Genomic DNA, 26,048 nt, shown 5'->3' with positions numbered 1-26,048 from the left:
TTTCACAGAACTAGAACAAATAATTTCACAATTTGTATGGAAATACAAAAAACCTCGAATAGCCAAAGTAATCCTGAGAAAGAAGAATGGAACTGGAGGAATCAATCTGCCTGACTTCAGACTATACTACAAAGCCACAGTCATCAAGACAGTATGGTACTGGCACAAAGACAGAAATATAGATCAATGGAACAGAATAGAAAGCCCAGAGATAAATCCACGAACCTATGGTCACCTTATCTTTGACAAAGGAGGCAAGGATATACAATGGAAAAAAGACAACCTCTTTAACAAGTGGTGCTGGGAAAACTGGTCAACCACCTGTAAAAGAATGAAACTAGAACACTTTCTAACACCATACACAAAAATAAACTCAAAATGGATTAAAGATCTAAATGTAAGACCAGAAACTATCAAACTCCTAGAGGAGAACATAGGCAAAACACTCTCCGACATAAATCACAGCAGGATCCTCTATGACCCACCTCCCAGAATTTTAGAAATAAAAGCAAAAATAAACAAATTGGACCTAATGAAACTTAAAAGCTTTTGCACAACAAAGGAAACTATAAGCAAGGTGAAAAGACAGCCCTCAGATTGGGAGAAAATAATAGCAAATGAAGCAACAGACAAAGGATTAATCTCAAAAATATACAAGCAACTCCTCCAGCTCAACTCCAGAAAAATAAATGACCCAATCCAAAAATGGGCCAAAGAACTCAACAGACATTTCTCCAAGGAAGACATACAGATGGCTAACAAACACATGAAAAGATGCTCAACATCACTCATTATCAGAGAAATGCAAATCAAAACCACAATGAGGTACCATTATACGCCAGTCAGGATGGCTGCTATCCAAAAGTCTACAAGCAATAAATGCTGGAGAGGGTGTGGAGAAAAGGGAACCCTCTTACACTGTTGGTGGGAGTGCAAATTAGTACAGCCACTATGGAAAACAGTGTGGAGATTTCTTAAAAAGCTGGAAATAGAACTGCCATATGACCCAGCAATCCCACTTCTGGGCATACACACCAAGGAAACCAGATCTGAAGGAGACACGTGCACCCCAATGTTCATGGCAGCACTGTTTATAATAGCCAGGACATGGAAGCAACCTAGATGCCCATCAGCAGACGAATGGATGAGGAAGCTGTGGTACATATACACCATGGAATATTACTCAGCCGTTAAAAAGAATTCATTTGAATCAGTTCTAATGAGATGGATGAAACTGGAGTCAATTATACAGAGCGAAGTAAGCCAGAAAGATAAAGACCATTACAGTATAGTAATACATATATATGGACTTTAGAAAGATGGTAACGATAACCCTAAATGCAAAACAGAAAAAGAGACTCAGATGTATAGAACAGACCTGTGGACTCTGGGAGAAGGCGAGGGTGGGATGTTTCAAGAGAACAGCATTGAAACATGTATATTATCTAGGGTGAAACAGATCGCCAGCCCAGGTTGGGTGCATGAGACAAGTGCTCGGGCCTGGTGCACTGGGAAGACCCAGAGGGATCGGGTGGAGAGGGAGGTGGGAGGGGGGACCGGGATGGGGAATACATGTAAATCCATGGCTAATTCATTTCAATGTATGACAAAAAACTACTGTAATGATGTAAAGTAATTAGCCTCCAACTTATAAAAATAAATGGAAAAAAAAAATTAAAAAAAATAAAGATTATGTACATTTATAGCTATTAATATTTAAAAAAAAATCACTTCCCCAAATATGAAAATCTCAGTGACTGAGATCTTACTTAAATATAAGCTTCAATATACAAAAACTTGGATTCATGTTTATATAATATAAGTCAGGGGCAGTTAAAGTAATTGAGAAAATTGATCTAGGTGTCAAAAAAAAAGAACACTAATAAATGATAATGGGCAATTAGCATGTACCTCCATTATAGAAAGGAAGTTTGCTACATGTACATATGTGTTTATACTATAATCAGTCCTTGTTGTTGTTTAGTCGCTAAGTCATGTTCAACTCTTTTGTGTCCCCATGGACTGTAGCCCACCAGGCTCCTCTGTCCATGGGATTTCCCAGGCAAGAATACTGGAGTGAGCTGCCATTTCCTTGTCCAGGGGATATTTCTCACTCAGGGATCGAACCCACGTCTCCTGCATTGGCAGACGGATTTTTTAGCACTGAGCCACCAGAGAAGCCCATAAGCAGCCCTAACCAATCATAACATTCATGCAGCCCGATAAATCATCTACAGTCCAATTTCTGACTTATTATAGGACAGAATCTTATCACCACATGGACTGAGAGAGGTAAAGTCCAAACGGAGCTCAACATAGATAGGCATGAGTTGATTTCAGGTTACAGGTATGAGCAGCTAGGAGACACCTCATAAACAAAAGGACTAGTCATCCTAAGTCATCAGGAACATGGTTTGAATTACTTTAGTGAAAGAGGCAGGTTGAAAGCTGGTGTCATGTTCAAAGTTAGGGTGGGTAGGGGGCAGCCTGGAGACACCAGTCCATCTCTGAATTAATGCATTCTTTCTTTTCTCCCATACACACTCTCCAGCATGCTGGCACTTGCTCTATTTCACTGTTGCTCTCTCTTATTATAATACATTCCAATTATGTTACTTATTTTAAGAAGTAATAAATAAAGAAAAAATACCACAGAAATAAATATAAGCAAAAGGAAAACAAAACATAAAATGACCCATAATATTTCCATCTTGCGATAACCAGTTTATACACTAAAAGACTAAATCCTTCAGTAGATGCTGATCGATGGCTAGCTAAGTGAATAGGTAGATATTTCCTAGCAAAAACTAATCAAATGTAGATGGCTTTATAACTTGCTGTTTTCACTTAATAATATGTTTTAATATCTTTCCAAGTTTATTCCCCACCCTTTCACAGCATTGTTTTTGTAGCTGAAAAATATTCTGTAGTATAAATTTGCCATTGTTGGCTTACCCAGTTCCCAACTGGTGGACATTTAGATTCTTTCCAATACTCCCCCATTTTAAACAGTACTGTAAAAGATAATCCTTGTAATTGCTTGCTATTGTTATTATCTGAAATTTTCAGTGTAAGGGCAATTGATTAACCTTCTTACCTCTGAGGTATGGTTGTGATTATAGCAAAATGCAATAATCATAGATTAAGCTCAGTTTTGAAGGGATAGAATCTATATATTCAATCTAGTGTCACTTCTGGAAACTAGGTCCTGTCAGCTACCAAAACCTTTTCCGCACACATTGCAATATTGACAGGGTAATCTTGAGGCACTAGTCAATATTTTATTCAACATTTCTTTTTTCTAATGAATACACAGTAGCAAAATTAAAGGAGACATGCATCCTTTTCTAATTCTTCCCATATCCACATCTATGAGCTATGTGTAAGACACTTCACAAATTGGCGTGCGAATGCATATGTATATACCTGAATGTCTCCATTGGGTGGCTCATGCTGTCTTTACTGCTTCCATCAAAAGAATTCATAGATCACCACGTGTTTTGTACTACTTACCCCACTATGCTGATTACAACCTAGCAAGTCATAGATTCACTATAGATCATGCACAGGCCCCATCTAAAACTGGCCTAAGGCTCAAAGAGCGGCTTGACTAACATTTCTGCTGGTGGGGAGCCTGCCTTTTACAGAATGATGATCAGATTAGCTAGAACTTTTCTTCTGTGTATTTCAATGCAAAATAACTAGAGGCTCATGTATTAAAAAAAAAAAAAAAAACTTCTTAGCACCCTTTGTATACCTAATGCCACGGTAAGTGCTCAGGTGTAAGTAGTAAGCAAAAGTGAAAGCTTCCTCCAGGCCTCACACAGACTTATACCCAAAGGCAGACTGTTGGGGATGTAGCAGGTACTCAACAAATTAAATTAATTAACACATGTCAAGCACTTAGGACAGAGCTTGGCACATAGTAGGTGCTGTATAGTGGTATTAAGAGTGCTAGATAAGTAGTAGTACTACCAGTAGCATCAATAGCAATAGTAATATTATTTGTGGAATAAATGAGTGAAGAAAGACAGGAAACCCAGAGAAGCAGGTAGTGAGCAAAAACTACAAAGCTGAAGATACTATGAGGCAGACAGATCTGTAGAGAAGTTAGATGGAAGCAGCAAAAATGTAGACAGAGAATTAAAAAGGGACAGAAGTTGAACAATGAAGATAGAAAATAAGCAATAAATATAAGAAAACCAAAGTAACAATATTGATATCAGGGGAAAGAAATTGCAAACCAGAAATGATTAGTGGAGCTAAAAAGAAGCACTTCAAAATGGTAACAGTGCAATTCATTAGGAAGACAAAGCAATCATAATTGTTTATGTCTAATAAGAAAGCTTCAAAATACGTGAAACAAAAATTTACACACATTTATCCTGCTGACATTATCTGATATGAATCATTCAAGAAATATAAAAACCCAAACAACTGAAGCCCACTTCCAGCTTTGTGGGAATGAAGAAACTGAGGAAGGGTGATTTTGTAACTTGACCAGGATCACAAGGCTAGCAGGTAAGAGGTGTCATATACCAGAGCATATTTAGCAAATGCTACCAACAAGTTTGAGGCTTTCCTGGTAGCTCAAACAGTAAAGAATCCACCTGCAATGCAGAAGAACTGGGTTTGATCCCTGGGTCGGGAAGATATCCTAGAAAAGGGAATGGCTACTTTCTCCAGTATTTTTTCCTGCAGAATTCCATGGACAGAGGAACCTGGCAGGCTACAGTCCAAGGGGTTGCAAAGAGTCTGATGTGATTGACCAACTAACACTTTTTCATTAACAAGTTTGCCACCAAGGAATATTGAGGAATGAAATCTAGACTATATTTGGCCAAAAAAATTCCTCCGCCACAAAATTTAATAGCCTAGATCCTCGTTTGGTGATCTCATGAAGCAAAGAAATTTAATCCAGGCGCCCCACCCCACCCAAAAAAATAAACGTTAGTAAAAGTGATTTTCCCAAATCCAAGTGTGGTTGTTAACAAGGCTCTGGAAAACACTGTAGAATGGACTTGTTTCTACTCACTCTTCTTTCCATGCAAAGTGCTTTTTCACACCGCAGTTCATTCTCAAAAGGAGTTCCATTTCTCTAAAGTTCCCTTCCACTCCTTTTATGAGTATTTATTTAGGCTTGTCTCCTGCATTTGATAGTGAACTCTGTGAGGGAGTGAAAGAAGCAAGAAAACCAGCATTTGAATATGTACCTGTGATGAACGCAGCACTCTCGTGGGAAATTAACAAAGATCATTTGGGTAGGCAGGGACCAAGTCCAAATTCATCTTTGTAGACTCAATGCTTTATAGACTCTGTACAATGCTGTACTGCATGGCTTTGCAGTCTGTAGGCAAACACAAATTGCTTCTTTGTTTTCTGGACTCAGATGCACTTTGTTGCATGCAAGCATATTTGTATTTTGAAAATCATATATTAATCAGCTTGGTACCATAAGGCAAAGTCCAAAAGTAACAGATGATTGATATAATACAAAAGACACAATGAAGATACTAAAATGAAATTAGGATGTAGAAACTTAAAAGCTCCCCAGAGAAATGCTTAGACAGCAAAGTGAAACTCGGTGAGTTAGGAAAGCAGAAAAGGATATCACTGGTAGGAAAACAACCAAGTCAGGGAGGGCGCATCATTAAGATGATTTAGCACAGAATTCACTTTAGGAGAAAACACTTACAGGGAGGAGAAGAATGGAAAAAAGCAAACTGACATTCCAATTCATCTCTTTGCTGTTAAGATAATTCTGTACCTGCAGGGAATTAATTACATCTCAGAGTAACACTTAGACTCCACTCATATTATAACTTTGCCTTGTGGTTAAACTGACTAGTCCATGAAGACCCCCTAATTATACAAGTTTGGTTTATGTTTTGCAATTAGTCCTAACTTTCAAAACCAGAAATAAATCCTTAGATCATGGATGGGATCACATTATTCTTGGTTTACTATTTTCCACCTTTATACTGACAGTTGATTGCCACTCTAGCATTTTCTCTAAAGGGTCTCAGTTGAAGAGGAAAATGGATTGGTTTATTGCTCTGGGTCTGTCTTTTCTTGTTGAATTGATTTCTTCCATTTTGATTTCTCTGTGTCCTTCTAATCATTTTGATTCATTAATTACTCTTTGGTCATATTTATCTTAAATTTTCCCCTCTCCTGGATTTTCCATATTAAAAAAAAATTTTTTTAAAGGCTCCCACCTTATATGTCTTCATCCATTCAAAGCCAAATGTCTTGGAGAATCGTCTATATTTTTATCCCAAATTCTCCACCCTCTTCTGTGTTGACATTCCACTGAACCCCTTCTCACCAAACTTATCAATGACTTCCCAATGCCAAATCCACCTGATGTGTCTTCAGCCCTTATTTTGTTTGACTTCTTTGCAGAATTCAACAATTTTAGCACAGCTTCAGTTTTTAAGCTCTCCTATATTTGCTTCCACAAACTGCTGTCTCCAGGTTTTCCTGCTGCTATTCTTGAAACACACTTTCAGTTTTCCTACTGAAAAGCATGGAGTGCTTTTCCTCCATGCTGCCTCCTTAAACATATCTGTTCTGCAAAGTTCCATCTCTGGGTCTTTGCCACTTAATCCTCTCTCCTTGAGAAATCTTGTTCATTCCCACGATTTGGATGACCTCTCATACACTGGGCACAGTAACATCAGTATCTTCAGGGCAAATCATTCTCTTGAGTTTCAAAAAACAAATCTAACTGCCTCATTTTATTTCTTTTCTTCCCAAATTTATTTCTCCATTTAGTTATATATCTGGGTGAACGCTACCTCCATTCACTCAGACAGAAGTTTTAGAATTGTCTTTAATTCCCTGTTCTCATCCAATTTTCACAGTAAGGCAATCACCAAGCCTAGTCAATTCCCCCAAATAGCTCTCAATTCCATCTCTTATTTTCTTTCCTTATCATTTCTGCCCTGGGTAACTGCTAAATATATCCTAAATGGAATTCCTATATCTTTCTCTTGTCTTTGTCCAGTTTACTGTCCTTGCTTGTGCAGGAATTTGCATTTTTGAGAGTAAATCTGTCATTCATTAATGCAGGGGTACCCAACCTCCAGAAATTAATGCCTGATGATCTGAGGTGGAGCTGATGTAATCATAATAGAAATAAAGTACACAATAAATGTGATACACTTGAATCATCCCAAAACAAGCCCACTCTATTTCCATGGAAAAACTGTCTTCTACAAAATTGATCCCTGGTGTCAAAAAGTTTGGGGACTGCTGCTAATGATACCCCACTGGTTTCAGGGTAAAGTTTAAGTGCTTTCACATGGCCATCAATGTCTTCCCAGCCTAGCCCTGTCTTCCTTTCATGCTGCAGCAGATGGTTTGTTGTCTCCCATAACCAATCTCCTCTTGATTCCTGGCACTCTCCAGCTAACAACTATATTTCCCATGTAGATAGGTATAGCCATGGGATGAAGTTTGTGTATTACTTGTTTAAAAGAAAATTGCTTGCCCCAGCCATCCTTGCTTTCTGTCTCAAGCTAGAACCAGACCTGTCTGTGACCCATCTTCAACTGTGCAAAGGCAAAGGGATGAGATGGTTCCCATATAGCAAAGCTACCCATCAACCTAGGCTAGCAAGACAGCCATGTGAGAAGGAAATAAAAATCCATATTATTTGGGGTGTTGTATTGTGGGGGATGCCCTGGTGGCTTAGCAATAAAGGACCCACCTGCCAATGCATGCCAATTCAAGAGATGGGGGTTTGACCCCCTGGGTCAGGAAGATCCCCTGGAGAAGGAAATGGCAACACACTCCAGAATTCTTACCTGGGAAATCCCATGGACAGATGAGCCTGGCGGGCTACACTCCTGGGGTTGCAAAGAGTTAAACATGACTTAGTCACTAAATAACAACAACAATTGTGGGGTCTTTTACTGCTTTATCTTAGCCTTTTCTCTAACTAGCTAAATGCCTTCTCCTCCAGCAGTAAACGTGTTTTTTTCAAGCCACTAAAGTTGTGGTAATCTGTTGCAGAAGAAATTGGAAACTAATAGAAGTAGTATTATGAACTGAATGAACTTGGACAAAGTATTTAATCTCCCTATACCTTGGTTTCCTCTTGTAAAGTAGGGATAACATTCTTTCTGTGATTTTGAGGACTGAATTAGATATTATATCAAAAGATTTTGGCAGAGTGCTGGGCACATAGTAAGCACTCTGTAAACAGTAGTAATCACTATTAATAATATCCTCACTGTTATTATTGTTCACTGATTTGCCTAGTACTTCTGATTGGAGAGGAAGGAAGCGACAGGGGAAAAAAGACAAAACAATAAACATCTCTCTCAGAAATCTTCAGGCATATCTGGTTTAGCTCTGTTGTAAACTGTCTTTTAAACTCACAGAATGTGCTTCGTTTCCTTCTGCTTTCTCTCTCTTGCTTTAGGTATTAAGATCTATTTTAAATTTAGTCATTTCAAAGTCCCCTTGGCATCGTGTAAATGTCACACCATTAAATATATATTCAATGAGTGCTCAAGCAGGCTGGCTTCCCTGCCAAGAAATGGAGTCCCGTAGGTGGGTAGGTGGAGGAATAACAGACACGCCCTGCCATAGACCCAAAATCCTTACTCACCAAGACCATGTGTACTGAGCTCCAAATCCGGATGTGTGGTCTGACAAATGTATTTTCTCCCGAGCTTTAATTTATTTTTATGAAAGGCTTACACTGGTATTAAGTCACATGAAATTTAGTGGATCGTCTTTGTTGCAAAGAATAAAACCTCGAGTGAAAATTCAAAGAAAATCTGTATCAGTTTTTATAATTTTTGACATTTTGAATTATCTATGCCAATCTGGAATGTAAGGTTTGTTTGACATCTGTGGGTTTTTGTTTTTGTTTTGCTTTGCTCTTGAACATCCCCTTCCCTACTTTTTCCCTCTGAGCCATGCTTCTCCTGTTCTAATCAACTGACTCCAACGAGCTGCCAGACACAAAACCTCAGCTTCTGGTTGGTTGAATAGACACATGATACTGACCTGACCAATCACAATACCCCACTCCCTGGCCAGTGATTGGTCCCATGAATAAGCACATGACTTTAATGGAGCTTATCTCATCCAGACGATGAAAAGCACAACTCTCTCTTTACTCTTGTGTAGCACGCGGTGGCGACACACAGATGCTGTCGCCTGCCGTAATTGCTACCACAAAAAGGAGACGTCTGCAGGAAGTGGAGGAGGCCAAAGACCAGAAAGAGTCAAGATGAGAAACAGGAGAAAAAAATTCTAATGATATCTCTGAGCCCTCAGACCCTGCACTGCCTGTCACCACTTACTCCCCATTCTTCTTTGTACATGAATCAATAAACCTTTTCCCAGTAGGTTATCTGTCACTTGAAATGGAAGGAGCCCTGGCTAATACAGAGTGATGGCAAAGAAATGTTGTCAAAAAGAGACCTCAGAAAATCCAGCCCAAAGGTAGGCAAAACAGGAAAAAGAAGAGAAAACAGTGGATACAACAAACATCAAGACAAAGTAAGAAAAGAACCAGACTCGGAGTCAGAGCACCAGGGTTTATGTTCCAACTCTGCCATTTACCGATGACCTTGGTAAGCTGTGATCCTGGGTGACAGCGTAACATTTCCATTTAATGATCTGCAGAGTGGACGGACGACTCCGATCTCGTTGTCATATAAAACATGATGCACTAAGGGACGCTCACCTGAGATGATAAATGTGAGTGTTCTTTGTAAATGTTAAGTGCTTGCAAATGGCATTTATTACACAGAAAGCAGCGCATTTAAAAGACTGTGGGTTGAAACAGAGACTAGAAAGGTAATGTTAAGCCCAAAGTAGCTGAACTCTTGAGAGAGGACTGGGAAACTCAGTAAATGGTTGGCTCTTCTATGAACTATCAAAAGAACTGTCAATATTGAATGTCACTGAGTAAGTAGAAACACATGAAAACTGTATGCAAAAACTAGAAAATAATTCTAAGGCTGTGTGTGAGTTAAGAGTGACAAGAGATAAGAGAGAACCATTGTTTGTGAGTTGCCCATAGTATCTCACCTGTGTACTGACAAGCCCTCACTTGACCCATGAAGCTACACTGCAAGAGTCAGGTATTATTGTCGCAGTTACATATTTGAGGAAAATAAGGCTCAAAGCTTACATTCAATCCCCAGTTTTATGATTCTACAACCAAATCATTAGATTATACATTGATAATACATTTGAAGGTAGACTTTGGGGTTTAGATAAGGATACGCATAGTTTTCGTTCCAGATTAGAAGAACCAATCAATTAATATTTTAAAGAATCAAAGAATTTATTTATTTAAAATTTTAAAAGCTAATTGTGAATGGTTTTCTGTTAGAAAAGACTAATTAGTGCTTTCAGTCATAAATTGGAATATTTGTCTCCTCTGCTTGTCAGGAATTGTAAAGGGTCTGGGATTTTACCCTACTTACAAGTAAATAATTTAGACTGCTACAATTCTATGGATGCTGGCAGAGGATACTAGACTCCCAGTTGGAGACCAGGAACTTTATTACTCATGGTGGAAGCAGCAGCCAGACATTGGTTTGTGTTGGTGGGTTGTCAATGCTGAAATTCTCCCCACCAAGTCCCACAGGGTGGCAAAGAAAGTTCGTGGTGGGTGCCCACACATGCCATGGGTTGCATTATGGGAGAGGGACAAATGGAAGCAAACCTGTTCTTCGTCTGGAGGGAATGTTACCTCATCTCTCAAAACTGCCTATGGCAAACACTACTCTGAGAAGTGGCCTAGATAAGGGCAGCCAGGGCCTTCCATTTTGGGCATACCCAGCAGGAGTGTGTAGGGAGGCCATGGTGCATGGTGGATTGCCTTCCCCAGCACTGAGATCTTCCTTTGACAACACTGAAGTCTTATTCCTACTTATCCTCTCCAACCACAGTTTCATTCCCTTGCTCTGCATTGAAATCTTCCCTTGCATATATTTCTTCAGGCTCTTTTCTCTCTTTTGTTGTGCATATCTCCCACTTTCACTCCAAAGTTCTTAGAAACACTTTTTTGCACCACCACCCTTCAGCCACCACACAATGCTTTGTGATATGTGTCAACTAGTCTAGGCTGAATCACCAGAGAAGTCTCCTTCTGGTATTTCCCATCAGTGCAGGCTGCAAAAGACACTGCTTCATGCAAACTGGAGCATGAGAGAGGAAGTAGGTGTTATCCCATGTTGTCCCAGCTACCTCAGCAAACAAACATGAATCTAGATGCGATGGTGAAGGGATTCTACAGTTGTAAGCTACCTCAACAATTGACTTTAAGTTCATCAAAAGGGAGATTATCATGGGTTGGACTGAGTTAATCAGTTGGAAGACCTCTGAAAGAAGACCTAGGTCTTTCCTGAGCTAGAGTTGCAAATAGCAACTGGCCCTGCAATTCCTCTCTTTTCCCATTGGATTTTTTTCCCCAACTCCCTGACTGTGAACAAGTTTCAGCTTGGCCCCACAGTGTTTCAGCCTGCTGGGGGTCTTTTCTGCCGGACTGCCTGTCTTATTGACTTTGGGTTAGCTGAGCCAATCAGCACAATTGCATAATCCAATTCCATACAATAAATACTGAAATATATTAATGAAACTTAACATAATATTATAACTATATCATATAATCATAAACATTAATATTTATTCTCAATAATATGTTGATCATTGACATAATCAATAAATAACACATTCATATTAACATCTATAATTGACAGATAATTATAAACAACATATGTATCCTACCAGTTTTGCCTCTCTCATTGAACCCTGACTGGTATATGTGCCACTTCCTGGAAACTGTTCGTTTGTTGAGACTAAGATCTCCTTCCTGTCAAATTCAACAACTGTCTCAGTCCTCATTTGGTATGACCTCTGTTCTAGTCATCACCTCTTTAATGACGATTTCTCCTTTAATGATGATTTCGCATCACTTCTCCTTTGGCTTTGGAAATATCATTTAGGCTCTCTTCCCAGTCTCTCTATCTCTTTCCCTATTTTTCTGATTCCTCTGGTTCTTTTAATTTTGGTCATTTTCCTAAGATAATTCATGCTATGTATTGTATCTCTTCCTTTTTTCATACAGGCAGTCTTCAGTCCTCAAAGTCTTGACTATATTCAATGCCAGTGACTCAGATATGTATCTCTCATTTTCATCATCTTGGAGTCCTATTAGTGTAACTCTTGCCCAACCTAATTCATGACAGATTCATTGAAATGAAGACCATCCCCAGGGCTATTTGAATCTTCTGCTCTTCTAGACTCTAGAGAAACCATCTTCATGGTGATGGTGATACTGATTGGCACCACTATCATTTATTGAGCCTTGATATGGATGCTTGTGAAGGTGCTTTACAAACATTATCTCATTTAATTCTTACAATATCCTTGCGAAGTAGATATTATGATTCCTGTTTTTCTTATGAGAATCTGTGATTTGGGGAAATTCCATGGAATTGACCTTCAGAACAACAGCTGGTAGATGTCAGAGTTAGGATTTTTGCCCTTAACTCAAGCCCCAACTAACTGGCAATAGTGCCTTTGGAGAAGACATGAACAGCAAGGGCATAGTCATCAAAGACCATTTAAATTTGTAGGATCTGGCCAAGTGTGGCAGGGCTGGGCAGGTAGCTCTATCTTAAAAGCTGGCAGTAGCACTTAGGTGACTACTGAAACCATTATAGGCTTGGGTCTAGTCTAGCTGCTGTAATCACAGATTTCCTTTGCCCTTGGTTCCTGTTGCAGCTTTGTAGATTCCCTGGATGAGATTGTGTACACTCAGCCAAAGAACAGCCAAATCATTCTCTTGCCAAGCTGTCTGTCACCAATGATGGACAATAACACAGCCTCCAGACAACATTGTTGTCTCACTGATGCTGCCTTACCACTCCTGAGCCATGACCTTCACACCACTGAGTCTCAGTCACACCATGTCTGGCAGACCAGTACCCAGCAGGCCAAGGGATTTAGTGATTATTCCTGCTGATGTCAAGTCAGTGCGGTGTTTTCTGCAGAATCATGGTGCTTAAAGCATCCTGTGCAGCAAAGAGCAGCAGAAGACTGATGCTGATAGGAAAAAAATTGCCTTCTTCCCCAAACAAGAATTTTGGGCAATTTCTTCTCTTGGCTAAAGACTTTATGTTTCTGGCATGATGTTTGCTTTATGGTCCAATCATCAAACTCTGATGTAGCTATGAATAAAGATTATGTTGAATATAAAGAGCAAATTACAAAGATGGCTGTGGAAACCTTGCATATTTCAAAGGAATATATGCCAGGATGGGAGAAAATCTTGGCAGATGCTTCTCTTGGAGAAAAAGAGTTGTGTAATTACCTACTGACTCTGGGGACTGTAACTTCTGCTTCTCCAAAGAAGTTCTTGTTAATATATTTTATATAAACCATTTCCTTTTGTGATACTTTGTGACTTTAGTTTGCTTAAACATTTATTTCAGTTGGTTGTGAATTTATTGTAGTCTTTTCAGAAATTAGTTTTACAAGATCCCTGTATCAATCCCCCCAGCCAGTACTGTGCACTCCACACCTTCTTTGTTAGTTCACTGGTAAGAGGAGCTCCCAATTTAATTGAACTAGAACTCTCTTTTCTGGCAGAACATCCCTTCATAGAATACAGATATTGAGATAGTGATAACATCAGACTTTTCTCAAACCACTCTCATTTCTCTTGGTTCTTAGGTCCATACCCACTGAAGAAGATGGTACCTGCTTGTAAGGAACTGTCTTCATCAGACCATTCCAGCAACCTATCAAGTCATCTGCTTTGGGGTAACAGGAGTAAAAGCCCTTTGCCACACCTCCTTCACCACCAAATAAGTGCGTTAGATGGATACACCATTTTGTGAGAAACCGTGTCAATGGATAAGGCATTTGTAGACCCATGAGTGGGAATGCCAGCAGAAGAATTCTGAGAAAGGAAGGCGAATGTGAATTTGGGATATATATTTATTCCTGCAAGGACAAATCATTGCTTACTTCAGGGAATGGTGTTTATTAGGACTCAGTTGCCTCTGCACTTGAAAAGTTGGGCAATCCGTACTGACTCTCACCAAGTCAACCTTGGGAATGAGAAGTCCATGTTAAACCTCCATCTTAGTCTCTGTTGCTACGGTCCCCATGGGCTCATTGAAGAAGTACTAATGTAGCCGAGGAAGGAGAATGACTGGCAGCTACCTTTCCCACTATCCATCGAGAGCATTTTCATGTTGGTAGCTAAAAACCAGGTGCTAGGAGTAATTATTAATTTGCTCCAGTAATCATACCACATCCAAAATCTCAACTGTGATTTCCACAACCACCTGATTTAGTCTGGGACAATCTACAATTACTCTCTAAGACCCATCAGGCTTGTGCACCTGCCAAACAGACTAGTTAAATGGAAATATGGTAGAATTAATCATCCCTGCACCTTCTGAGTCTCTGATGATGGCATTAATCTCTGCAGTTCCTCCAGGGATACCACATTGCATTAAGGTGATTATTTGGGGGCTTCTACTTGGCTCTTCCTGTCAGTGTAATCTTCATGCCACACCATAGGGAGCTAACATGTGTATTCTGCCAGTTGGGTACATTATTTCTCACTGACTTTTAAGAATGGAAAAATAACCAGAGTATGAGAATCAGTTAAGAGGAGACAGTTGTGCATGCCAAGGATGATCAGTGTCTTATCCCTTTCCCTCTTCTCCCGTCATGGAGATTGTCTCTATACTTCTCAAATATAGGCAACTCAATCACAAAATCTCATTTTAAGAAGCTGTGTCCCAGGGGCACTTCTCTCACTACTAATTATTATATAAGTCAAGATTCTGGCAGGAAACAAGTAGTACATTCAAATGGGGGTAATGGGAGAGTGCAATAAAGGGACATTTTACAAAGATGTGGACAGATTTACTAGAAACCAGTAAGGAACAGAGGAGGCACCATGGGGTTAGCAACAATGGGAGCACCCCTTGGAACTCAAGAGAGGGAACCTGGAAAGAGCTTAAACTTCAGTGAGGATTATAGCTCCCTGATGTCTCCAAATTACCCAGAACAATTGCTGGTACAAAGTCGGTGTTCAATAAATATATGTTGCTGAATACACATAATAATCAAGTTGTGGATAATGAGAAAGCACTGGGCAGAGGAGAAGGCAAACCTAAGAGCTGATATACTAGTGATAAATCTCTAATCCTCCATAGATCATGAAGAGAGGATTTGGGACAAATTTGAGGTATGGAAAGAGGAAAGAAAACAGGGAGGCACCAGGGAAGATTTAATTTATGTCAAGAAAAGTGAAGCATTTGTTTGATTGTTGTTCTAGTAAATCTCACAGAAGTATCAGTGTATTGTTTACCTTAAGGATTAAGGAAGAAAAGTGACCAACACTTGAAATGGGCCCTCATGGTCCAGTTAATAAACCTGAGTCTCCCCCATTTTACTCAGAATCTATTTCCTTTCTCTCAGCCGATGCTATTACAGCAGACGTGGGGGTGAACGGGAGAAGAAAGTGACAACCCACTCCAGTGTTCTTGCCTAGAGAATCCTAGGGACAGAGGAGCCTGGTGGGCTGCTGTCCATGGGGTCGCACAGAGTCGGACACACTGAAGCAACTTAGCCTCGGCAGCAGCAGGGGGTTAATGAGGCTGAGATTAACTGAGAATTAACCAACACTCCTTCAGGCTCTTAAATCTCCTCCCTTGACCCTAATACATTTATACCATTAAAAAACAAAATTGTACTAGTATGAAAAGAAAGTTGGGGCTGGCTAAACACATTTGTGCTACAACAAGGGTACAGATGAGCAAGGTTGGAACCATCTGCTGCTCTTGCTTGCCTGACATCTTCTTCCCCTTCATTTGGGGACATCACATTTTACTTTGGGGAGTGCTATGGATGAAACAGTGTCCTCCCAAAATTCATATGGTGAAGCCCTGTCCCCCAGTGTATCAGCATTTAATTGTAATTAGAGACAGGGCTTTAAAGAAGTGTGTGCGTGCGTGTATGTGTGTTAGTTGCTCAGTCATGCTCTTTGCAACCCCCATGGGGTTTGTCCATGAGATTTTCCAGTCAAGATTACTGGAGCGTGTTGCCATTTCCTTCTCCAGGTGAATTTTCCCAATCCAGGGATCGAACCCAGGTTTCCCTTATTGCAGACAGATTCTTTTCTATATGAGCCCGCAAGGAAGCCCTTAAAGAAGTATAATTAAGGTTACGTGAGGTCCTAGGATGGCACCCTAATCAAACATGAGTGATGGTCTCATAAGAAGAGGAATAGACTCAGAGAAGAGGCCATGTGAGGTGTTAGAAAGAAGGTGGCCATCTCTAGGTTAAGCAGAGAGGCCTCAGGGGAAACCAAACCTTTCAGCAGCTTGATGTTGGACTTCCAGCCACCAAAACAGTGAGAAAATACATTTCTGATATTTAAGGCACCAGTCTGTGGCATCTTGTTATAGCAGCCCTAGCAAACTAAAACAGGAGGACGAACCCTCTCCCATTACTCATGGCATGACAAAATCAACATACGGTTCTTTTTTTCCTGCTTTTTTTTCAACAAGGCACTCACATTTTCATTTTGCACAGGAACCTGCAAATTATATAGCCAAGCCTGTCCATCATTGCATGGACAATCTCAAGTGACTCTGGGATGTTTTTGTTGTGACTTAATGGAGGCAGGAGAGGGGACTGAGAAAAAAGTGGATGAACATCATTGAAGGGAATTCAGGGAGAGAGAAAAGGGTCTCAAAGGGAGATGGTGGTGTCAATCAGTGACCTTTAGTGATGTAACTGTTCAGCCTGTGAGTAGCAACAGGGACAGCATCACTAAAGGAAGGATGCTTAGTGGATAAGGGCAGTTTCCTCCTTTTAAGTTGTGCTGATAAGCGCAATTTAGTGCTGAGAATGATGGTAGAGAAAGGTTGTCTTCTCATATGATTGCTGATAACCTCCTGTCTATTACTCGAGCTCAGCACTGGGATGTATTTGTACAGAAAAACTGAGAGCTTGCTCTCAGGAAACTCGGGAAACAGAGTGATAGATTGATTGATTTGTCAAGCCCCGGCAGACAGAAACAATTTTCTTGACTAGACTTAGAAGTTAATGCAGATGGCAGGTTCCTTCACCCTTTAATACCTCTCACCCTGGGTTTGGAGCTTGTTCCCAGGAGGATGTCACAGCCTTCCTGGAAGGCTCTGGACTTTTCCTCGAGGCATTTGAAAGAAAGAGGAGATAAAACAGCACAGCAGGAACCTGAGAAAGATTTTAGCACAAGGTGGGTGTGCCTGCTGGTAGTCATGTTAAAACCTGATCCTGCCTCCGTTTTTTGTGTCCAGTCATCTACTGGTGCATCAGAAGCTCTTGTGGGGATAGAAGGCAAAGAATATGCCAACCAAATGCTGATTCTTTACACCTGGAACATGGGCTCCCAGTCTCTGTCTGATGGACTGAGACACTAGATTGTCAGGAAGCACATGACCATGCAGAGCCCAGTGGCTTGGAACCTAAGCAGACACAAGCCTGATCACCCTGCTCCTGGCCTCTTCTTCCCTGCACCCACTCTGAGATCACGGATCTTTGTTTTCAAGGGGGAAGAGAAAATGAGAGAGCAGCCTCCCCCACATCCTGCACAAATACTCATTTCCATCTTCACATTAAATGCCCAACCATTTCTATCCCAAGCCAGGTGGGATTTGGGGGGGGGGGGGTAGTGTTGAGCACTATACCACAGACATCCCATCTTTAACATCTCCTTTCCACAAACACTTCTGGTGACCACAAATGGCATGTTTCGCCTCAGCCTTTCCCCTCTCCCTGCCTTTATTTATGCCGCCCCCTCTATTGGAATGCCTTCCCTATTTCTTTACTGACTAGTGTGCATCAAATCCATTTCCTCTTCTTCCTGGCCACACAGGTTAAAACTTTATCTCCCAGACTCCCTGCTGTCAGCTGTAGCCATGTGACTGGGTTCTGGCCAATGGTATGTGAGCAGAAGTGAGGTGTGCCATTTCCAAGCCTGATCTGGAAGAACCTCTCACATAAGATCCTCCAAGCTCTTTCCCTTCTACAGACTAATGCAACGGACCACGGCGCATGGAGAACTGAGGGATAAAGGGTATAAGGCCACAAGAAGCAAGCAACCTAGGTCTTTTAATAACACTTGGAGGAAAACCACTGCTGATCATCAGAAACATCTATTTTGGAAAGTGAGAAATAGACTTTAATTATCTTTAGGGGCTGTTTAAGCAGCCAGTGTTACCATAACTAATACAACTGACTTCTAATAGTATTCTCCCTCTTCCTGAGGGTTATAACACAGTTGTAACCCAGAAATTAGTTCCTCAGATGTCCTCTAACCAACTTTTCTTAGAGTGGACTCTCCCAAATTCCAGCCTCTTGGCCTCCCTAGGTCCTCACTTGGACTCTCCTTTGAGTTGTAAAGAAGCAAAACCCAAAGATTTAGACCAGTGACTGGCAAACTATGACCCACACACGAGATCTAGCCCACTGTCTGTTTTTGCATAACCCACAAACTAAGAATGGTGTTTACATTTTTTTAATGCTTAGGAAAAACATAAGAAAAATAAGATTTCTTGACATAGGAAAATCATATGCAATTTAAATTTCAATGTCCATAAATAAAGTTGGACAGAAACACAGCCTATTCACTCTCTTATGTATTGTCTATGGCTGCTTACACAGTAGAGTGGCAGAGCTGAGTAACTGCAACAAAAATAAAGCCTACAATATTCTTATTTACTTACTTACTTGTGGGATCTTAGTTCCCTGATCTGAGACTGAATCAGGGCCTATGGCAGTGAAAGCACCAACTCCTAACCGCTGGACCACCAGGGAATTCCCAAAGCCTACAGTCTTGACTACCTGGCTCTTTACAGAAGACGTTTTCCTGGCTTAGATGCTTTGTTAGTAAAAAGGCCACCATGGATGCAACAGTCTCCCATTTGACACTGCACTCTCAGCTTTGTCTTCTGCAATGATGCCCATTTATATCTGCGTTTCCCAAATGGTCTGCAAGATGATAATGTGACAGAACACACATGGTTCTTTAATCAATTAAATCTTGGGCTTTTTACTGTGAATAATATTTTATTTAATCATTTTTGTTTACAACTGAAACTCTGGGACTTCAAAATTAACATCCTTGTCCATGAGCTTCTTATAGACACGAGAAAATGTTTCAGCCTTGTGTTCCACATTGTTCTGCTGCGCTTTATCCATATGGACCATTATGAGTCAGCTGCCATCCAGCTTCATGGGGATTCTCTTACCCACAATCTCACTTGGGAAAACCAAGTTCTCCAGGATGGTGTCATGCATGGCAGTCAGAGTGTGGCTCCGGGGATGCTTTTGCTCATTTTTCATATGACTTTTTTGAGATAGTTTAGGCAGAATTCTCTTCTGAGCAATGAAGATGATGTGCTTCCCTCTGAACTTCTCCAGCTTGTGCACCAGATGCACCTGGATTTTCAGGAAAGATGTCAATTGCCGAACAGGAACAAAGATGATGATAGCTTTCCAGCCACCACCAACTTCAGTTTTCTTGGCGGCCGTTATGTTCGGCTCCTGCAGCTGGGCCTTGAGGTCTGAGTTCATCTCCAGTTCCAACAGGGCCTGGGAGATGCCCAATTCAAACTCCTCCAACTTCTCTACGTTGGGCTTCATGATCTTTGCGCTGGAAATGAACATGGCCTGCACCTGGCAGATGTGGCCAACATTTGTTGCTTCCGCCGTCACTAGTAGGCCTAGGAAGAGCAAATTGTGGATTTTTTAAAAAGGATAAAATTTATTTTGTTACCAGAAGTATTTTTAGCTCTTGAAATATGCTTACAAATATGGAAGGATATTCAATGGATAAATATCCATTGGATAAAAATGGATAAATAAGCTAACCAAATTGGGTATATACATTTTAACATTCCTCAAACTTATTTCATCACTCAACAGATTTTTTAAAGAATGTCCATGATTATTTCAGAACACTCTGCACCACATAGTTTTATCCACACTACTCTATACCTTTACCAGATATTGAAAGATTGTCTTCTAATTCGGAGAAATAAAGCTCTCTTCCTGGTGAAGCCCCTTTGGTCATTCACTTCCCTCTTAAGGCACAGAAAGTTAGAGTGGTGATTACGTCTGTCACCTCTTTACTAATGACAGACATGCTCACATTTTCTCTCCCCTATCTATGATATTCCTCTTCCCTACACACTCATCACCCCTTCAAAGACAGGAATTTTCAGGCTGCAAGTTATAACTCAGCAGTGGGTCATGAAATCAATTTAGAGGGTCAGTGATCAGCATTTTTTTTTAAATAATAAAATACAAGAGGATATAAAACACCAGAGTGCATCTCAATAGTACTTGATGAAATTTTCTTATGGGTTCTGGGTCACAGTATAAAATTAATTTCTTTGGGTCATGGTTAAAAATCTTTGAAAGCCACTGTGCTAAGGTGCAAACAAAATAAAAGAACCTAGCAAAACCTTATAGCTAACATTTGATTAACAAAAATGTTATATATCTGTCCTACTATTAATTCTTCTCATGCATTTCTATTTTAAATTGCAAACATAAAGACCCAAGGACTGTATCTTTTGATTAACCTCTGTATCTCCTACCCCTCACTGACTGTGGGACTCACTTCCCTACAGAAGCTGCATAAATATTTGATGTTGATAATGAAATGGAATTAAAAGCTAATAGAAGAAACCTTTCAGTTTCTACTGTCAGTCTGTTTAAAGGATGGGAAATAATCTCTATGCCAGAACCACTTCTGCAAGGTCTTTCAGAACCACCTCAACATACAACCTAAGATGACCCAAGGGGCGACACCTCTCCTTTCTTCAGCAGAAAATAAACATGCTTGGTCCTAAATTCTTCCCATGCTACAGCCTTCCTACATTCCCACTGACCTCTTCCCTCTCTTGCTCCAGCCACTGTCTTCAGGAACCCTCTATACATCTGCATACAAAGCTCCCTCCCTCTCCTCCACAGCTTCTCCCTCCACACTTTCCTCTTGCTGAAATCCTTTTTACCTGCACAAGTCTGTATTTTGCAGACCTCTGTGAAGCCCCAACACACAGAGTTTCTTGCATCCTTTTTGGTGATCCCATAGAACTTTGTTCACACATCTGTACAGCAACAGTGGCGCTGGATTCTAAACTCTGATGTGCCTCTGGCCTCTTACTGCGCATTGGCTTCTCTGGGACAAAGCTGTGCTTTATTCATCTCTGAGTTGTCCATGACTGGCATGGCATGGCAGAAGTAGTTGCTCAATAATGTTTGAAGTGTGAATGAAAAAGAAGTAACAGCATGAAATATCAAAGGGATGAAAAGTTTACATATGGGGTAGATCATGTTGCTTCCTCCCACCTCCAATCCCTCTCTAGCACCTAAGAGGAAGCTTGCTTGCCCATAGTTTGCATACTTTTGTGAGTGGATGAAGGAGAGCATGATATCTGACTGGGTATTAGTCCCTTAGTCATGTCAACTTTTTGTGGGCCCATGGACTGGCCCACGTGGGCCAGGCTCCTTTGTCCATGGGATTTCCCAGGCAAGAATACTGGAGTGGGTTGCCATTCCCTTCTCCAGAGGGTCTCCCCAACCCAGGGATAGAACCCGGGTCTCCTGCATTGCAAAGCAGATTCTTTACCATCTAAGCCACCAGGGAAGCTCTTTGGATGGAACTTGGTTAGGAGACAGTTCTCTTCTGCAGTTGAGCTGGAGGAAGGAAGGAGGGAGCCTAATGGTGCTGGGGTCCCCTTAGAAGGAGGCCACCCCAGGGAAGCAGAACCAGAGGTAGAGGGGGGCACTGAGCCTGACGACATCCCTGAGCTCCCAGACCTGAACGTGGTTGACCCATCCCTTGGCTTTTTATATGCAAAGCCCATCATTGATGATTGTCCTTGCCACCTCAACAGCCAGTGGGGCTCCAGGCACCCTGACTTTGGAGGTGTCCAGATCCAGGGCTGCAGGCCACATGGCATCATAGATACTCGTGGAGGTGGGAGGTGAGCAGGCTGCCCGGAGGGGCTTGCCTGGACTACTGGGAGACCAGGAAGCTGCTGTGGGAGGAGGGGGAGGAGGAAAAGGTGGCAGCCCACGTCACCCTGTGCTGCACACTAGGTTCTTGTTAGTTATCTATTTTATACACAGTAGTCAATAGCGTACATATGTCAATCCCAATCTCCCAATATTTCCCCCTCTTTCCTCTGTGGTATCCATGTGTTTTTTTCCTCTGTCTGTGTCTCTTTCTGCTTCCAAATAAGATCATCTATACCATTTTTCTAGATGGACCAACTCTCCTGAGATTTATAGTCAGGCCATTCTACACACAAAGAGAAAGTTTCAATTGCTTGTGGAGCTCTAACGTGATCACAAATACCGTACAGCTAGGAATAGACGATTAATGACTTGTAGAATTAGTCCGAATGTGTGCTTTACAATAGCAATGAATTTTGAAAACTACAGAATGAAGTGACTTTTGTTTTGAATGTCCTGCAAGCTTTTCTGTTTAGACCCCTCCCTGTAATACTCTCCCCTCCATCCACTCACCTAACAGCCCCTACCCTTGTTCCCCCAGAGCTAGGACACTGCTTCTCTCACCCAGAAGCACCCGCGGGACGCTCGCAGCTCTCTGCACTTGCTGGGTGGTAGCAGCATTTCACGCCACTGCTAATCAGAGCACTACCTTCTCTAGGGACCATCTAACTCCTCTGAGGCTGAAAGACCATTCAAATGAGTTGCTCCACCTGAGCCAAAGAAGTTGCTGAAGATTACAAAGGGGTGAAAGCCATGTTTTGAATTCTAGCAGGAAATCCATGCTGATCCATGCCAACATTTACCTTAGTTAGGAAAGCCATACAAACCCCAGAGTAGAAAAAGAAAAGAAACAAAGCCCCTACGATGGTCCTGGCCCTCGGCAAGATGCAAAGGGAATGTCACTTGTGACCTTTACTCTCTTTGGGATCTGTGGGTTCCGAAGAAGCAGAACTGAGATTATTGAAACTAGTTGGGAGGGGCTGGCAGCAAGAACTGAGAGGTCAAAAGTCACCAAGGAGAACACCCTACTAGATGCGGGCTGACAATGAATTCATTTCAGGTAAATCTGACCCACTGGGCAATCCACTATGTGCCAGAGACTGAACTCAGCTCTGGGTCTCTGAAGGCCCATTATACCCGGGTGTTGCAGACAATCCAAAGATGATGACTCCACGTAATAATCTTCATCATCTTCCTCCCATGCATGCTTCCACCTGATGGTCCTCACCTAGTTCAAGGCATCGCTCTCTGCCTCATTATTTGGGCCAGAAGTCCCTCACTCTCATCTCTCTCATCTAATCAGCAAAATTCACTCCCTAGATATGTTTAAATCCCTCCCTCTTCAGTAGAACCTCCAAGATCCTTTGCATGAGCGGCCAGCTCTTAGGTGAGCTGCTGCACTCCATGCTTAGGACTCTGCAGGGTTGACCTGTAATTCTTCACCAGAACTGCAACAGGAAACATAACCAGAAGGCAAATGACAAGCAGGGAACAGTGTCTGCAATATATATGAAAGTGCAACGGTTTCCATATATTATATACAAACAGCTGTTACAGATCGGTGGCTTCCTTGATGGCTCAATGATAAAGAATTCACCTGCCAATGCAGGAGACATGGGTTCAATCCCTGGAGAAGATTGAGAAGATCCCCTGGAGAAGGAAATGGCAACCCATTCCAGTATTCCTGCCTGGGAAATCCCATGAACAGAGATGCCCCATGGGCTACAGTCCATGGGATCACAAAAAACACAACGTGGCAACTAAACAGCAACAATAAGAAAAACATGAGCCATCCAAAAAGACAAAGAAGATATAAATGAGCATTTTTTAAAATAAAAATATAGGGACTTTCCTGGTGGTCCAGTGGTTAACAATCCACTTGAAAATGCAGGAGACATAGTTTCGATCCCTGGTCCCAGAAGATCCCTCACGCTGCGGGGCAACTAAACCTGCATTCCACAACTACCCCATGCTCTAGAGCCCAAGAACTGCAACTACTGAAGTCCATGCTCCAAAACAAGGGAGGCCATTTCAGTGAGAAGCTTGTGTACCACAACTAGAGAATAGTCCCCACTCACCCAGCACATCCAAAAATAAATAAAAATTAAGATTTGTTTAAATGTCTAAAAATAAAATGAGAAAATATATGTGTAGAGAGAATAAACATAAGGGGAAAAGCCCCAACTTAAACAGTAACAAAAGAAATACAAATGAAAGGAATGACATATTTTCTTCCTTTGTTAGTGAAGTGAGGGGAGAATATAAACCTATTCTGTCCATCTGATGAAGCCCAAATTGGCAAAGAATTTCTCATGGGAAACCTTGCTATATGAAAAACAGCTTTCAAAAAATAAAGTGCATAACATTGACTAAGCAATTGCAGTGGTATAATTAATTTTATCCTAAGGAAATAATTCAGTTCAGTTCAGTTCAGTCGCTCAGAGGTGTCCGACTCTTTGCAACCCCATGAACTGCAGCACACCAGGCCTCCCTGTCCATCACCAACTCCCGGGGTTTACTCAAACCCATGTCCATCAAGTTGATGATGCCATCCAACCATCTCATCCTCTGTCGTCCCCTTCTCCTCTTGCCCCCAGTCCCTCCCAGCATCAGGGCTTTTTCCAATGAGTCAATTCTTTGCATGAGGTGGCCAAAGTACTGGAGTTTCAGCTTCAGCATCAGTCCTTCCAATGAACACCCAGGACTGATCTCCTTTAGGACGGACTGGTTGGATCGCCTTGCAGTCCAAGGGACTCTCAAGAGTCTTCAACACCATAGTTCAAAAGCATCAATTCTTCATCTCTCAGCTTTCTTTATAGTCCAACTCTCACATCCATACATGACCAATGGAAAAACCATAGCCTTGACCAGACAGACCTTTGTTGGCAAAGTAATGTCTCTGCTTTTTAATATGCTATCTAAGTTGGTCATCACTTTCCTTCCAAGGAGTAAGAATCTTTTAATTTTATGGCTGCAGTCACCATCTGCAGTGATTTTGGAGCCCAAAAAAAATAAAGTCTGACACAGTTTCCACTGTCTCCCCATCTATTTCCCATGAAGTGATGAGACTGGATGCCATGATCTTAGTTTTCTGAATGTTGAGCTTTAAGCCAACTTTTTCACTCTCTTCTTTGACTTTCATCAAGAGGTTGTTTAGTTCTTCACTTTCTGCCATAAGTGTGGTGTCATGTGCATATCTGAGGTTATTGATATTTCTCCCGGCAATCTTGATTCCAGCTTCTGCTTCCTCCAGCCCAACATTTCTCATGATGTACTCTGCAAGGAGTTTAGTGTCTTCTAATTTCATGGCTGCAATCACCATCTGCAGTGATTTTGGAGCCCCCAAAATTAAAGTCAGCCACTGTTTCCACTGTTTCCCCATCTATTTCCTATGAAGTGATGCGACTGGATGCCATGATCTTAGTTTTCTGAATATTGAGCTTTAAGCCAAATTTTTCACTCTCCTCTTTGACTTTCATCAAGAGACTCTTTAGTTCTTCTTCACTTTCTGCCATAAGGGTGGTGTCATCTGCATGTCTGAGGTTATTGATATTTCTCCCAGCAATCTTGACTCCAACTTCTGCTTCTTCCAGCCCAACATTTCTCATGATGTACTCTGCATATAAGTTAAATAAACAGAGTGACAATATACAGCCTTGACGTACTCCTTTTCCTATTTGGAACCAGTCTGTTATTCCATGTCCAGTTCTAACTGTTGCCTCCTGACCTGCATACATATTTCTCAAGAGGCAGGTCAGGTGATCTGGTATTCCCATCTCTTTCAGAATTTCCCACAGTTTGTTGTGATCCACACAGTCAAAGGCTTTGGCATAGTCAATAAAGCAGAAATAGATGTTTTTCTTGAACTCTCTCGCTTTTTCAATGATCCAGCAGATGTTGGCAATTTGATCTCTGGTTCCTCTGCCTTTTCTAAAACCAGCTTGAACATCTGGAAGTTCACAATTCACGTATTG

General features: G+C 41.3%; 1 protein-coding gene across 1 annotated transcript in view; it reads right to left on the bottom strand.

Annotated features, from left to right (window-relative positions):
* Nucleotides 1-19,110: 19,110 nt before the first annotated feature.
* LOC110151469 (small ribosomal subunit protein eS7-like) overlaps nucleotides 19,111-26,048 on the bottom strand; it is a 187,461-nt gene continuing 180,523 nt past the window's right edge. Inside the window, exon 2 of the mRNA XM_070468475.1 lies at nucleotides 19,111-19,772. Within this exon, the coding sequence (XP_070324576.1) occupies nucleotides 19,264-19,772 (509 nt within the window). The 3' untranslated portion in view covers nucleotides 19,111-19,263. The remainder of the gene's footprint in view (nucleotides 19,773-26,048) is intronic.

This window comes from Odocoileus virginianus, chromosome 1, assembly GCF_023699985.2.
Source record: "Odocoileus virginianus isolate 20LAN1187 ecotype Illinois chromosome 1, Ovbor_1.2, whole genome shotgun sequence".
Lineage (NCBI taxonomy): Eukaryota > Metazoa > Chordata > Mammalia > Artiodactyla > Cervidae > Odocoileus > Odocoileus virginianus.
The sequence above is the reverse complement of the archived record's forward strand: the minus strand, read 5'-3'. Positions and strand labels throughout refer to the sequence as shown.